Below are 15,437 nucleotides of genomic sequence, written 5' to 3' on the forward strand. Positions count from 1 at the left end.
ATGCCCTAAGCGAAAATACAGAATTATCCCATTGAGCTGTGTTTCAGTGGCAAAGGTGTGTTATATGCTAATTTTCAACTGAGATGAGAGAAAAAAGGGTGTGAGAACAAGAGCCTAGGCAGGAACTGGCATGACTCATCAGTGTACTACTGAGAGCATGAGCTACACATCTTAAAGTAGATTCCCAGTCATTCCCTTTTCCCAGGAACCTTGGGAAATGCAGTTCTACAAGGCCTCCAGTGATGAATTCTCGGCGCTTTTGCCAAACTTCAGTTCCCAGGATGCTTTGTGGGAAGCCTTTGCATTTTCCATCATCAGGGCTATGAAGCAAGGCCAAGCACCGGGAGAACTGGGCTTAATGGAAGCTGCCACCAGGATCAATATGTAATCAGACCCAAGGAGCTGCACAAACATATCTCAGTGGAACTGAGGGAGAATGTGGTGCTTGTTGAGTCGCAGGGGAGCTGCTTTGAAGCCCTTGAGTTGCCTTTGTGCCTGGCAGGTGTGTCGCATGCCTGGTTATTTGTTTGCAAGGTACTCCGCTCAAACATGTGACTATTGTATCACTTTGCATTCCCCAATGTCCTGAGGGGGTAGACTTTTCAGCAGGGAGAGTGAAGAGTGTACTGAAGACTTCGGGCTTTTTCATAATACCTGTTTACCAGTGGGAATATAATGAAATGTTGCCGTATAGCCTCATCCCCTAACTGCTAGGGCTCAGTAGAAGGGCTGCTGTTCAAATCCACAATTCCTTTACCCCAGAATACTATAAACTGTTAGTTAGGGTCTCAAGCACCAACTCTCCTCTCTTCCATCTCTATTTCCCCTTTTTCTTTTCCAACTGACACTCAACGTCCTGTGTCTGATGATGTTAACAGGCCTCAGAGAATACTCAGCCCTCGTTGGGCTATTTTGGGGAGGGTGGGTTGCCTCCTTGGTGTGTTCCCCCCCCAAAGGCTTTGGGAAGGAGGTGGGAGGGCTCTAGGACCAGGCCCATCTTTACCCGGGGGTGCGATGCATCCAGGTGCCGAATTCTGGGGAGCGCCAAATGTATAACTACTGTATACCGGTCCCTCTCAATCAGAGGCAGTGAAAAGCAATGGAGCGAAAGTCCCCGCCCCTCCTCCTTCGCTCTGTTACTCCGTAGATTCAAATATTGCCCCCCCTTAAAAAAGGTCAAAAACTTTGGCTTTCCCCCTCCCAAGAAAAGCTCAATAAAAGTTAATTTGGGGTGGCTAAACTAAATTTGGGGGCACTGGGGGGATCTTTGCACCCCGGCGGCGCATAGGCTAAAGACAGCCGCTGTCAGAGCCCTCATGGCTCCTTCCCATAACCAGCCACATGCTTACAGGGCACCCTCTCTGCTTGGGTCACGCTGCCTTAAAACCACCTCTGCTGGTTACAGACTGAGCTCTTTAACCACTCACTGGTCCAGTCCACCTGTTCACCAGCTTGGAAGTGACCTCTGCTTAGCAGCTAGATTCCTGGGATGGCAGCTATAATACAGTAGTATCAACAATATATATATATATATATATATATATATATATATATATATATATATATGTTCAATATTTTTAAGAGAACTGATCTAATTCACAAGTCCCAGACTAAAAACAGATAGAAATGCAATTATCTTTTCGATTTTGCACTTCTCCGAAATTTGCAATATAGTCCTCAAATTTTTAAAAAGTCAACATTCATTTTTATGAAAATGTATATATGTTTAGAAATGCACACATTGAGATGAAATGTGTACTGTGTCAATTTTACATGTGCCAATTTATAAATCCATTCTGTCTCATTTATGCTTTATCCCAAAGTATGTGTTTATATTTAAATACCTATTTTGTAACAAAATAGGCATTTAAATACAATTTTCACGTGGATATTATGTGTGTGTGTGTGTGTGTGTGTGTGTGTGTGTATACACACACACACACACACATACATACACAGAGAGAGAGAAATTAATGCAGAAACAAGTATGGAATGCAGTTATGAATAAACACAGGTGAAATTAACACAACCAGACAGAAACAGATTAACCCTAACTAACAACCCTTCCGCTTGGGCAGTGATCTCCAACAGCCCTCTTATGAGGAATGAGAGGAGAAAATCAATGCAGTTTCAATTTAAAGGAAAACCTACTTAATTCACACTTTACAAAACAATTCACAAACCAAACACAGCCAGCCTTTGAAATTCACGCTTCTCTGAATTTTGCAATGCCAAGTAACATGTTCAAAAAAGCTTTGAGGAAGTGTCTATAGTGGGCAAAATTCCATACAAAATGTGAATATGTGGAGAAAATTGCATTAAAATGCTGGTGAATTTCCACGAGGACTTAAAAATATGTAAACTGATGGGGAAATGTGGAGAATTGGTTAGAAAAATGAGAAACTGAGACAAACAAAAATTGGCAGGGTCATCCATGCCTAACCTCAATACCCTTCACCTGCCCTGGGGAAAGCTGTTGGAGGGATCAAGCAGCGTCCCCTCACCCAGAGAGATCAGTTGCTGGGTCCTTACTTGATGGCTTCTTAGTCATACTTTGTTCTTACTTGCAAAGCAGAAGCTGATCTCTGCAAAGCAAGTGCTTGGGTTTCATTAGGGCACTGCAGCCTCATCAACAACAAAACTTAATCTTCCCTTCGGGAGAACTCCAAAAGGCTGGCAGCAAACCCTGGAGAAGATTGTGCTTACCACAAACAAAAGAGAAGCTCTCAAGGAGGGAGGGGTGTCCCTATGGGGCAAAAAGAGTGTCTGTGTTTTAGAAATGGGGGAAATTAGTGAGGTCAGCATGGGGGAAATCAGATAGCAAGGCATCGGTTTTCAAATGCAGAGAAATTCCATGCCTCATCAGTATATTCAGACCCACCAAAGCTTCAGCAGACATGTGCATAATGTTGAGACTGACCATGCTTTTCCTTGCTTTGGCCTCTGCTTAGAGGTTCCACAAATACAGGATTTCAGTGAAGGATGCTAGAGTTTTGGCCATCAGCCCTCTGAAAGGGCCCTAAGGTTTGAGAAGGCCAAAAACAAGCAGATATTATTTTAAAAGACTGATGTACCCCTACCTCAACAGAGATAGCCTGGCCTCAGTAATCCATGCTCTAGTAACCTCCAGTTTAGGCTGTTTTGATACACTCTATGTGAGCCTGCCTTTGAAGTCTGCTCAGAAACTGCAGTTAGCATAGAATGTGGCTACTGGAGTATTTAACTGGGACCAGGTACTTATGTTCACATTATACCTATTCCCTGTGAGCTACGCAAGATCCCATTCTTTTTCCAGGCTCAGTCCAAAGTGCTGTTTTAGATATTTAAATCCTGAGGACCAAGGAACTTGAAAGAGTGTGTCTTCATCTGCTCCTGCCTATCCACGGAGATCTTCAGTGGAGGGCATCCTTGCAGGTGCCCCACCATCTGACATGAAGCAGGAGGCTACCAGAGGGCAGCTTTCTTGTTGGTGGCACCCCAGGTGTGCAATGCTCTCCCCAGAGGTGACCACCTGGTTCCTACCATCATATCTTTTCAGCCTCCAAAGACCTTCCCTTCCAAGCTTTTCAGACACAATTTTAATCTGAAAACTGACTGTTTTATATTTCTGTGGCCTTGGGTTGACTCATACTTGCATTTTAATTGTTTTCTTTTTTCTTATTTCGCCATCCCTCCCTGAGAATATGATTGAAGGGTGGTATAAAAACACCTAAAACAAAATGAATATGTCAGAACCCTTTTTTTTTTTGCTGCATTGCAAGACATCCGTTTCTAGGGCATAGACTGTGTGTTCAAAATTCAAACCATTTCCAGCATGCATTACTACGGCCTTCTGCCACCTGGTGCCTCCAGATGCTTTGGGCTTGGCTGTACTGGCTGGGGCTGATGGGAGTCGTGGCCCAAAATGTCTGGAGGGTCACTGGCTGAGGAAGATGCTACAGAGTATCATCTTCTTCACCTGAAGCTGTGTCCCTTTTCTCCCCACCTCCATTTGTCCAGTCCTGGTACACGGATGCAGACCCATGGCTTCAGCCCATGCTAGTATCCCTGAACCTTGGCTTCAGTCCAGATTGTTTCCAGACATCTGGCAAAATAATCCATTAGATTAAGATAATTTCCAGTCTAAAACAAGTCTTGTACACCCCTAAACCAGAATTACTGACTTCATCTGTGTTCTGGTTTGCTTTCAACCTTTCTTGCAGTTTCCTAAATGATTTCCAATTAAGTCATTAGCCTCTAGCACTGTTGCTTTTACTCCCTCTAGCCCTTCATCGTCAATTATTATTACTATTATTTTGCTACAGCATGATGGAAACCTATTGCCTTTGGCAACAAAAGAAACAAGAATTAAAATCAGCTTATAGTTCAGTGAGAAAGCACAGACTTGGATGAAGGTGGTCCCATATTTAATCCTTGCCAACTCAGGATCTTGTGGGATAATGCTAAAAGAAGAATTATTCCAGCTTTAAATTCCCAAAGAGTTACTTTCAGCCCATGTAAACACCACCAGGCTAGATGGTTGGATGGTCTGACAGTATCAGACAGCTTCCTATGTTCAGGACCCCCAAGAGGCTATTTTTCTATTTATGTCGCTAAATTCATGTTCTCTTGTGCACTACTATAAAAGATAAAATATTGGTGGTCAGTCTGCTTTTCTTCTTTCTTCTTTTTTGGTCACCCTACGTTAGGGATGGAGGAGAAATTTGGTATTGTTAGCATTTACAGGTAAACCTACCTATTCACTCTTCCTGAAACACACACAGACTGCGACCCCGCCATCCCTTGGAATTCACTTGCCTCCAGACTTTAAATTGCAGTTCATTGGCTAATTAAAGTGTATAGAAATGCATATAATGGAGTAAAATGTGCATTAAAAAATGCACATATTCATGAAAACAGCAGCTATATTTACGTGACAGGCGAAAATATATTTATTTGTTCAGGTGTTTGGAGCAGGATGAAGTCGATGCCGATTGGAGCTTAGGCTTAGTGCTGCTGTTTTTTAAAATAATGGATGCATGGTTTTCTTCTGTTTTATTTTATATCACTGTTCATAATTTATGGTGCATATTGCAAACAACCCTGTGCTCAGATCTGGAGGAAAATTGGGGTATAAAAACTCTGAAATAAATCAACAGCTAAAGTTTTCATTCCGAAATTAAGGAGCAGGGCACCAAAGAGGGCTGTTGGGCTTTGGGCTGTATAAGCTGCCATCTCTCAGATAATACAAGGCCCTGTCGTGGTGCTAATGAAATCAGCCACTCTAGACAAGACACTGTCTCAGTACACTGAGTGATGTAATACCGTGCCAGGCTAATTGCTTGTTTAGCATAGCCTTGAAGGTTCGCTTTAAATGCCTCCTTGTCTGAGAAGTGAAAAAAACAAGAGGCATTTATGCATAATCCCTTCCATCACCCCCGTTCTAGTTATTGATCTGGAGTAATACTATAAAAACGATTCCCAGTGTGTTTATGCAGATAATTTTAATTGCAACACAGTCTGTTCTAACCTTCCCCTTCCTGAAGCCTCAAAGTGGGTGGATGACAAAAACTGCTCCCCCACCCTGGTCACTGAAACTTGATATTTCTAGTGATAAGTGTACCCACCCAAATCCTCACTAGTGTTAATCCAGAGTAGCTGGATTAATTTCCTGGATGGACACGTGAAAGAGTGATTCAGATGCCACACTGGCAGTTGTTGTAACATGGTTATTTCAAGCAATAATGTGGATGAAGCCCCAGATTAACCAAGGAAGGGTGGCGCTGTGGTCACCACAGAGCCTAGGGCTTGCTGATCAGAAGGTTGGCAGTTCGAATCCCCGTGACGGGGTGAGCTCCCGTTGCTCAGTCTCTGCTCCTGCCAACCTAGCAGTTCAAAAGCACATCAAAATGCAAGTAGATAAATAGGTACCACTCTGGCGGGAGGGTAAACGGTGTTTTCGTACGCTGCTCTGGTTCGCCAGAAGCGGCTTAGCCATGCTGGCCACATGACATGAAAGCTGTACATCGGCTCCCTCAGCCAGTAAAGCGAGATGAGCGCCGCAACCCCAGAGTCGTCCGCGACTGGACCTAATGGTTTACCTTTACCTTTACACAATGTTTATGCTAAGCCAGAGCTCACCATGACTCAGCCTTGGCCATGGGGTTTTTCGGTTCCAGAGCTCTACCACTCAACACCTGGATTACATTCAGCAGTGCCCCAGAGAATATGCAGAGTGCTAAAAGAACATGGTGCATCCCCACATGCTGAGGACCAGGGAGGATAAAGCTTCCAGCACACCTCCCCCCCCCCCCATTTTGTTGTGTTAACCACCAGAAAGTGTCAGTTCCATGTGCTTCCTTGTTGGCTGACAGGAGCTGTGGAAAGTGGGCTGCTTCACCTGTTGGATTTCTACTGGTCAAGCAACTAAATGATTTAAAAAGATGCAAAGGTGGTGCTCCGGGAGACCTCCCTGCATTCCTCATTCTTGGCCTTGTGCACTCTACATGCACAAGCCACCCCTGTTCCATTATTGGTTTTACATTCCCAGCATTTGGGCAAATCATTTAAGTTTGCCGCCAATTAGTCCAAGCCACATTTCCCCAAAGGGACCTGCTGCTGTCTTATTAAAGCTAATTGGAAGAGAGCTTCTGGCGGCTGAAGGTAGCCTGTTAACCCCTGGCTGTCTGATCCTTTGTTAAAAGTTTCTTGGACCCTCTCCTCATCTCAACCCAGCAACAGGGGTGAGGAACATTTTTCAGCCTGAGGGTTGCATTCCCTGTTAACCAGACCTCTGGAGTTGCCCCATTTTCTGCCCCCAAATCATCTCTAGACAAGGCGATCTAAAATTTATTTCCCCAAATTAATATTCCACACTGGAATTCAACTCCCACAACACATGCAAGTGGTGGGTGGGGCCAAAGTGGGCATGGCCACCACACACAACTCTCTCTCTCTCTCTCTCTCTCTCTCTCTCTCTCTCTCTCTCTCTCTCACTCACACACACACACACACACACACACACACACACACACTGTTATAAATATATTTTAAGCCTAACCCATGCATACGCAAACTAAGGCCCGGGGCCTGGATCCAGCCCAATCGCCTTCTAATTCCAGCCCGTGGGCAGTCTGGGAATCAGCGTATTTTTACATGAGTAGAGTGTGTGCTTTTATTTAAAATGCATCTCTGGATTATTTGTAGGGCATAGGAATTCGTTCATTTTTTAAAAAAAATATAGTCCAGCTCCCCACAAGTTCTGAGGGACAGTGGACCTGCCCCCTGCTGAAAAAGTTTGCTGACCCCTGGTCTAACCTTTTCCTCCCCAGCTGTGATGCTTCTGCAAACACCTCCATGCTCCGTAGTATTTTTGGAAAAAAAAATCCTCCTAATGGATCCAGTAGAATACTTTTTTCAAGCCTAAAACCTGCACAGGGTGTCAGGCAGCACAAGGAGGAGGCAATGATAGAGACCACCCCCGGGGGCCACATTGGCTTGTGGGTCACTGGTTCCCCACCCCTGCAAAACAAGGTTGTGGATACAGCTTTGTTAAGTTGGTGGAGTAGGAATGGATTTCTACTCTGCAACTGCCTACCCACAGGAATTTCAGCTGTGTGACCTTCAGTGATTCATTTCGAAGAAGAGGTCTTCTGGACCCAGTTTGTTTGGATGAGAACTGGATTGACCGGTCTTGCTTCCTGATCTGTGCAAACTGGTTGTGGAGAATTGGCAGTTTGGGTAGGTATGTGCTCATACAAGTACTTTTTCATGAAAACGCCATGGCTAAATTCTAGTACTGGGGGATTTAGTTATTAAAGTTTTACTCTCCACCCCAAATCAATGTGTAATTGGAAAAGCTTTGCAAAAATAAAGAATGTCTTTAAATTTGCCTGAGTGCAAGTCCCACTGATTTCCACAAGTGAAACAGGTGCTTAACTCTCTCCCACTGAAATCACTGGGCCTTAAGAGTTCTTTTGGCTGGATTGTGCCTAGCCAAAGTTGTCATCCTAAACAGGTTTACTAAGAAACAATCCCCATTGAGCTCAATGGAATTTAAGCACAGGAGTATTAGTATTAAGCACAGGAGCCCCTCAGGGATGCGTGCTAAGTCCCTTTCTCTATTCTCTGTACACATTTGATTGCACCCCACTGTATAAGTCCAACACAATCATCAAATTTGCGGATGATACAACAGTGGTGGGGCTCATCAGTGAGAACGATGAGACTGCTTATAGGAAAGAAGTACAGGGGTTAATTCAATGGTGTAAAGAAAATAATCTTATGCTTAACACCAAAAAAAACCAAAGAACTCATAATTGACTTTAGGAGAAAGAAAAGTGTATTGTTACCATTGCACATAAATGGCGAGGAAGTGGAGAGGGTTGGTAGTTTTAAATACCTGGGCATTTATATCTCGGAGGACCTCTCATGGACTGCAAATGTTAATATGGTTGTGAGGAAGGTGCAGGGGAGGTTGTATTTCCTGAGAATGCTCAGGGGACTGAATCTATCCCAGCACCTACTCCTGTCCTATTATCATAGTACCATCGAGAGTGTCCTAACCTATAGTATATTATCGTGGTATGGGAGCAGCTCTGAAACGGATAAAAAAGCTTTACAGCGAACAATTAAAATTGCCCAGAACGTTATTGGGCTCCGACTACCAACCCTGGATGAGATCTTCACGTCTCGCATCTTGAAGAAGTCACATAATATTCTGAGAGATCCCACCCACCCTGCTCACAACTTCTTTGAACTATTGCCTTCGGGCAGAAGATATAGGACAATGAAAACACGAACCACACGCCTTCTGAATAGTTTCTATCCAAGAGCTCTGATTGCACTAAATAATGATCTCAGGGCCAGTTGCAAGGTTTAGTAAGTAGGGAGTGGAAGGAATGAGATAGGTTTTAGGTTATGTTATGTTTTTAATAGGTCATGCTATATTCTGGACTATGTTATGTTTTATAGATTATGTCTAAATAGGATGAGAGTTCGGAGATACGTGCAAATGTATATGTGAACCCGGTCTTTGGGTGGGTGTTTGATTTTCGTTGTTGTGTATACTGTGTATATACGGACAAGGACAATAAATTTATCTAAATTTACTTCTGAATAATCATATTTCAGATTAGGCTGGACACTTCCAAAGAACTCAGACCATACTGAATATTATTATTCCAAAGAACTCAGACCATACTCAGAATATTACCTACACCTGTGTGGGATCTGGCTGCACCTCATAGGAATGGGATGAAAAGAAAGCTTGCCAACTTCTTGAACAGCCCCTGCTTTTTTGTGCTTTTAACAACAGCCTGATCTCCTGAGGTTAACAGATGAAAATGTCATGTAAAGCTTCACCTGCTAACTCCTACCTCTCCAGCTCCTGTCTGGGTGCTGTTAGGCTTGGTCAAATGGGGCACAGGCTCCAAATTTTTTCCTATGTGCCCCAAGTGTTCTGATTGTGTGTGTGTGTGTGTCAGGGTGGTGAATTGGCAGCGGTGATCTGAATTATTGCATAGAATATTAATTTGGTAAAATAAATTTAAGGTCACCTTATCTAGAGATGATTTGGGGGCACAAAATGGGGCAACGGAAAGAAAATTGATTTATAACAGGATCTGTTGAGAAATTAATTGGGGCAAATGAATGGAAAAGGAACTGGTTTGGGGGTAGAGTGCAAAATAATTGAAAGAAGAAGAATTAATTTGGGGTGATTTGGATGGGAAGTCAGTTGGCTTGCCTTCTGTGACATTTAGATTCTAAATTCGCGCCCACAATACAAATGAGCATATTCAAATTTTCTGCAAATTGCGCCTATGACCATAAGTCTCAAATCTTTTAAGTACCTGGGAATGGCTCTGGCTGCTGTTCAATTGAGAAAATCAGCGAAACCAGCTATTTCCTGGACATAACAGCATATGAGCAGCCTTGGTGGAACAAACCAAAGGCGTATGTAGTCCAAATCCTGCTTCTTACAGCAGGCCACCAGATGCCCTTGGGAAGGAAGCCCACCAACAGGATATGAGCACAATAGTTCTCTCCAGCTGCTAAACCCTGGCAAGTGGTAATTCAGAGGCAGGCTGCCTCTGACCCTGGAGGTAGCATGTCACAACTCAGCCAATAAAACACGAAACTCTTAATCTCAGGGTTGTGAGTTTGAGCCTCATATTGGGCAAAAGATTCCTGCATTACATGGGGTGGACTGGATGGCCCTTGGGGTCCCTTCCAACTCTACAATTCTATGGTCATAAACAGTTGCTACTTTGCATCCTCACCTTCCACAAGTTTACCCACTCCCCTTGATAAGCTGGCAATGCTACCAGAAAGAGGTATGGCACAAGATCTACCAGTAGCCAAGCATGCTCTCAGTCAATTAGGAAATCTCCATCAGTTAATCATATGAGTTTCAACTGGTTAAAGCTGCATGAAGCAACATTATGAAGGGCAAAGGTACTGCATACAGTGCAGCAGTAGAGTGGTCACAGATGCGGCCAAAAGACAAAGGAAGGGCATTCACACACACCCCACTACAAAAAGAGAGTTGCATAAAACTGAAGAGGCTAATTTATAGGTTCAATTAGAAATAATTACTATAATTTAAATAGAAACATGATATGTCTCACCATAGTGGGGAATAAGAGTATAACCAGGTGATCCGTTGTGTGTGCCTGCTTAGTCAGTTGCCCAGGTGCTGTTCACTACTGATGGCGCTAACCACTTTGAGCCCCTCTCCTGGTCTCCCTTCTTGCAGTTATTTAAACAGAACGTGGATGGAATGGCTTTTCAAGTAGTGACAGACTGATAAATATTCCCCTGCTAGCAGATTGCAAGGTGGGGGAAACCCTGCTTGTCTTGATACAACCTTGATCTAGGATGGGGACCTGTAGCTCTCCAGATGTTGTTTGACTTCCAGCTGGAGTCTCAGAAGATTTTGAAGGTTGGAGAAGGTGGACTTAGGAGAACATTCTCCAAATATTCTGTCAAGTTTTTCAATAGACCAACTGTTGAACAACTGCAGGAGAACAGTCCACCAGTGACGCTGGGTATCTAAACATGATTTTTATTGTGCATTCATAATGATTAGTGCTTATGATGGAATAGGAGCAGTTGTACATAAAATCCCACTATGAGAAGATGTGCAGATGGCACAGTGTAAACTAATTCAAAAACAAAACAGAACAAAACCACAGTCCAGTATGGATGGTCCATCGACTCAGTTCATCCCAGGCTACCTAAAACTGTCAATTCAGAGGTTTCAGCCCAATATCCACTGACCTAGGAAAGGGTCCCATTGAACTGAATGGGTCTTGCTTCTGAATGGAAATGTAAAGGACTGCACTGTAAGGCAACAATCCTATGTAGCCTTACTAAAAAGAAACTTCACTGAGCTTACTAGGCTTGCTCCAAAGTAAAAACATGCAGAATTGGGCTGTATGCTTCCCACCAAAGTGGACAGCTTCATGTCTTCCTGTGTTCCATGGGCTGCTTTAATGTGGGGAATTGGCACAGGGGCCAGGACCTGACCTCTTCCTTTTGCACAGAGGCCCCAATCCAAATCACACACACACCATTATTTCTGAGGACAGAAAATTTTGTTGGAAGCTCCAAACACGGAATTCCTACATAAATCTAGCTGGGTAGTTAGTCGCAATGGACTTTGGCTATGGTTGCCAGTTCAGCAGGGGGGGGGGGGAAGGACTGACATGCTCTTCTGCCTTTAATAACAGCTATAGAAACCAGCAAGTGAAACACTTGACAACATGGAAATTATCATTATTTATATATTTAAGTCATTTTTACCCACTGTTTAAAAATAGAAAATTTTATCTCAATGTGGCTCCCAATATTAGAACACAACAAGAATACAACCAGAGAATTAAATATAAAAAAGTATATAAAGCAGCATTTACTCATTAAAAACCACACAGAAGAAAAAAGCTATCAAAACCCACCTAAAGAGATTTATACTTGTCAATGCGTATGAATCAAACTGTTACCAAAGGTACTGTAACAAAGAGCAGTAAAGATGTTGGCAAACCTGACTGGTGATTGTAAGACGATAAACAAAATATTGTGTAGAAGATTTTGGGGTACTAATTTATGGCAGAAACACATGCAACCCAAACCTATGCCTTGTTACTCAGACATAATACCCACTGAGCCAATTCCCAAGTAAACCTGCATAGGAGGACCACTGCCTTAATTTGCATGATGAGCTATTTATTTCAAGCTTCTAGGAGTCTCTGAGGAAAAAGATTCTAAATATTCTAAACATGAAACACTGTGATGCATATTTTTACACTGTTGGCAGGGAAACACTTGGAGTAAAAAGTACACACACTTCAGGGGGGGATGGTTTTTTTCCAGAGAGGGTCACTTCCAGTTGGGTTGCCATGTTTGTTTTTAACTCACTCTGCTGCTGCACCTAGAACAGCCACCCAGCATGCAAAACCAGCAGATACAAGCTTTTCCAGTTGTGGAGCAAAATTAAAGATGTTGTTAGATTACACTCCCATCAGTACCAGCCAGCATAGCCCATGGCCACGGGAGCTGTCATCTAACAACACCTGGAGGGCCACATGTTCCCCATCACTGAGCCAAGTGGCGGGGAGCATGTTATGGGGCATGGACGGACAGGTTGCTGCAAAAGGCATAAGATCACCAGGATCAGTCACAGACAGGGAAAAAAGTCAGAACTCTTCCTGGGAGGGGGTTATAATGCACTCCTCCATAATACTGGGAGGGGGACATCTGCAGAACTGATGACCAACAGCCCTCTGGAGCACATACCCCAGAATTCCTTAGGACCTGTAGGAAAAAGACAAGTTCTGTGCATGCACACACACCATTCCCCACCCAGTCCCTTCAGTCCATTCGTTGCTGAGAGTGGGGTTGAATAAAAACCCAGGCTGGCCCTTTGTCGAACTTAAGAGAGTATCACAGCTGAGAGTAAATTGCAGCCGCTTGAATACAACCCAGGAGACCAGAAGGCTGCGCACCCTTCCTAGACAACATCCATATTGTTCCCAAAGAGAACATCTCCCGCCTTGAATAAGAACAAATGCTCCCCCCCTCCCCGAGCCGGCTGTTAGTAGCTACTCACCTCCCCACTTCTCCCTGCTGCCACTGGCGAAGAGCTGCTCCCCGCTGCCTCCTGCATGCATCCACCTGTCTCTCGCAGCCTTTCCCTGCTTCTGCTGTTGTAGAAAGATGCTTGCCAGGATCTGACGATGCAGCCTTAAACGAGCGGGGTGGGTACCAGCTGTCTCTCTCAGCAGTGGCAGCACAGCATCCCCTTCTGGAAATCACAGCTGGGGCGGAGGCAAGGGAAAGCCCAACTGTTGGACGGTGCTACTCTGAGCTATGCTGTTCAGATGCAGCTGCTGCTCTGGTTAAGAAAACACTGGGTACGTGCATACACACACACCTGTCCCCACCCTGCAGTGTTGCTTCCATCTCAGCATGCAAATCATCAATTGCCTGTTTTGCCCGGTGGGGATATCAGCTCTCCTTGTCTGGGTACCAGACTGGAACACAGAATCCTAGAGCGTCAGGTTGGAAGGATGGCACACCAAAGGTCCTCTAGTCCAACCCCCTGCAATGCCAGAATCACGGCTAAAGAACCTTTGACAGGTGATCATCCAGCTTCTGTTTAAAAAATAGCAATGAAGGAAAGTCCAACACCTTCTTTACTGCAGGAGTGGTAAATCCTGTGGCTCTCCAGCTGTTGCTAGGACTACATTTCTCACCAGTAGTCAAGCTGGTTGCAGAGGCTGATGGGAGCTGCAAATGCAAAACATCTGCAGGGCACTAGATTAGCTTCCCCTGATATACAGATGACCATATCACCTTATTAAATAAATGCTAGCTCATCAAATAACGCTTAAGGATGCATTACATATATAGATCACCATAAACCGCTACAGTTCTTGTTAAATCTCTTATTCTTTTATGGTGTTTTATTCCTCTGGACACGTATTTTAAGTACACTTAATTAGTATATTGACTGTTAAAACCCCGTATCAGTCGTTTTTATTGTTTATGTAGAGAATTATGCAGAATTTCTGGTTTAATATGCTGGCTGTTTGCCGTAACAAACATTGACTGACTGACACATAGATCAGCTCCTGATGGGTAGACTGTTTTGCTTCGTTAATATTTATAAAAATATTTATATTTTGCTATTAATAATAATAATGAGGAGTCGCAACAATTATAAATAAATTCATACAATAAAAACCAGTGCTTTTTTCTGGGGGTACCCAAGGGCACTGGCACTCTTTTTCTCCCTTTCAAATGTTAAAAGTGTGGCACTTACTATAACAACATCATGGTGAGCACCGGGCACCTTTTTTTCCAAAAAGAAAAAAAGAAGCACTTATTTTTAAAAGTATCAAAAAGTTAGAATCAGAGCTCAGCCAGCTATTATGGAAATACTGTACATGTTCTTTAATTGCCTGCATAAGCCTGATGGAATCGAAAAGTTTTTAGCAGGCATTTAAAAGAAACAGAAAGCGCCTACTGAATCTCTATTGGCAGAGAGTTCCACAAGACACTGCCAATGACACTCACTGCCAGCTGGGCTGGGTGTGCCAGTTTTCCAGTGGGGGTGGAAAACTAGCCTGCTCTTGTGCCTTTATCAGAAACTTTGTCTGCAAGAATATCACAAGCTGAAGCTTTCCAAACACAAAAAGAAATGTTAACACCCACTAACATTATTTGTCATTACCTGCTACGAAGCACACAACTAGAGTCGCTGGTTGAAATGTTGGCAACTCCAAATCTAAGCCAGGTTGATAAATACCATTTGAATTTAAACTTTATTGTTGTAGACTCAGAAAGGATCCTCAAGGGTCATCTAGCTCAACTCGCTGCGATGCAGGAATCTCGGCTAAAGCATCCCTGATACATGGTCATCCAACCTCTGATTAAAAGCCTCTAATGATCCTAGGGTCGTCCACCACCTAGGGAGTCTGTTCCACTGTCAAAACAGCTTTCACCCTGAAAAAGTTCTTCCTAGGGTTTAATCAATATTTGAATGTTTAATCAAAGTCTCCTTTCCTGGGTTTTCAAGGATGCTGTGCTTACTCAGAAAACATTCCTTAGAGCTAAGCCCCTTTTAAGAAGAGAGGAGTGGAGCCCTGCAGGCCATCTTTCAGCTCCCCATAGGTCTCCTTGTCCACAATGTGACCGGGGATCAATTAATTAATTCCTCACAGCTGGCCCAGCTGCAAATCCCTCAATTCCGGCCAGACTTTGTTTTGCCCTTCCTGTATGGGCCAGAAGGAGAAACTATTAACTATTTGTGTATTTTTTAGTGCCCTTGCCAAAACCATGCATGGGCAGGATATTCTTTTCATGGAAAATGCTTTATGAAGATTCCATTCTGATCATAACATACATTTGTCTTACTAAACAAACCTGCTTTTCTGAAACATTCTAGTCAAAGCAGC

The 15,437-nt window shown here is 43.5% G+C and overlaps 1 protein-coding gene across 2 annotated transcripts in view; it reads right to left on the reverse strand.

Moving 5' to 3' along the window:
- The window catches only part of RIMS3 (regulating synaptic membrane exocytosis 3), a 70,850-nt gene extending 57,250 nt beyond the window's left edge, over positions 1-13,600 (reverse strand). For both annotated transcript variants that reach the window (XM_081202115.1, XM_081202117.1), the window contains exon 1: positions 13,088-13,600. In XM_081202115.1, the coding sequence (XP_081058241.1) occupies positions 13,088-13,144 (57 nt within the window). In that variant the 5' untranslated portion in view covers positions 13,145-13,600. The remainder of the gene's footprint in view (positions 1-13,087) is intronic.
- Between the last annotated feature and the right edge of the window lie 1,837 nt (positions 13,601-15,437).

This window comes from Podarcis bocagei, assembly GCF_964188305.1.
Source record: "Podarcis bocagei genome assembly, chromosome: 7".
Classification (NCBI taxonomy): domain Eukaryota; kingdom Metazoa; phylum Chordata; class Lepidosauria; order Squamata; family Lacertidae; genus Podarcis; species Podarcis bocagei.